Genomic DNA, 857 nt, shown 5'->3' with positions numbered 1-857 from the left:
CGGCAGCGCTCTGGGCACCCCGCATTTCCCGGAGTGCTGGGGATGCTGCAGTGAGCTTCCCTGCTCCCCTAGCAACCCCCGCCCCCGGGTTCGGGCAAGCGGCTCAATGTTAGCAAATAACTTGGGGAGGGGGTGGGGGGGAGTGGGAGAGCACAAGGTGGGGAAGGCGAGGTGGCGAGCCGAGGCCCCCCGCCCGGCGGCCCCCCGCAGACAGGGCCGCGGGAGTGGGGGGCGGGGAGGGGGCGACCGGGGCTCGCCGGAGCTCGCGCGGCTGGGCGCCTCCCAGGAAGGCGGGGAGGGGAGCGCCTGTTTACCCAGGAGGGCTGTGCTGATAGCACGTTCCTCGAGTTTACTTTGCTTTCCTTGAGTTTATTGTAAAGGGGTAAAGTTTTCGGATCTGTCACGTGACCCTGACAGGTCCTGCCTATGGCGCGGCAGACCACCCACGCCGAGGGCCATGGAACTGCTTAATAGAAACAGGCTTGTAATTGTGAGTCCGCGCTGCACTCCGCCGAAAGCCTCCGGCGGCCCAGCGCGCCGGGGTTTTTACACTTTCCGTTCCTTTTGTAAAGACGGAGGAGGAGGAGGAGAAGACGAAGACGAAGACGAAGAAAAAGACGACGACAGGGAGGACAAAGAGACCCGCAGCGACAAGCCTAGGGGGAGACCAGGGAAGACGGGGAGAAGACGGAGGAGCGGAGGAGCAGGAAAGGGGGGCGAGGGGAAAAAAAGGAATTGATGTGAAATCCAAGCCCAGCGTCCGCGCCATCGGCACCCGCGCTCCGGGCAGGGCTTGACGGCCGGCTATGGTGAGTGCAGCCGGCGCGGCCGCCGCCGCCGCCACCGCCGCCTCGCCC

General features: G+C 65.5%; 1 protein-coding gene across 1 annotated transcript in view; it reads left to right on the top strand.

Moving 5' to 3' along the window:
* Positions 1-686: 686 nt before the first annotated feature.
* The window catches only part of PTCH1 (patched 1), a 70,711-nt gene continuing 70,540 nt past the window's right edge, over positions 687-857 (top strand). Inside the window, exon 1 of the mRNA XM_073880714.1 lies at positions 687-809. Within this exon, the coding sequence (XP_073736815.1) occupies positions 807-809 (3 nt within the window). The 5' untranslated portion in view covers positions 687-806. The remainder of the gene's footprint in view (positions 810-857) is intronic.

The sequence above is a fragment of the Callorhinus ursinus genome, unplaced genomic scaffold (assembly GCF_003265705.2).
Source record: "Callorhinus ursinus isolate GAN/ISIS: 27379988/994484 unplaced genomic scaffold, GSC_fseal_2.0 scaffold39, whole genome shotgun sequence".
In the NCBI taxonomy this organism is placed as follows: Eukaryota; Metazoa; Chordata; class Mammalia; order Carnivora; family Otariidae; genus Callorhinus; species Callorhinus ursinus.
The sequence above is the reverse complement of the archived record's forward strand: the minus strand, read 5'-3'. Positions and strand labels throughout refer to the sequence as shown.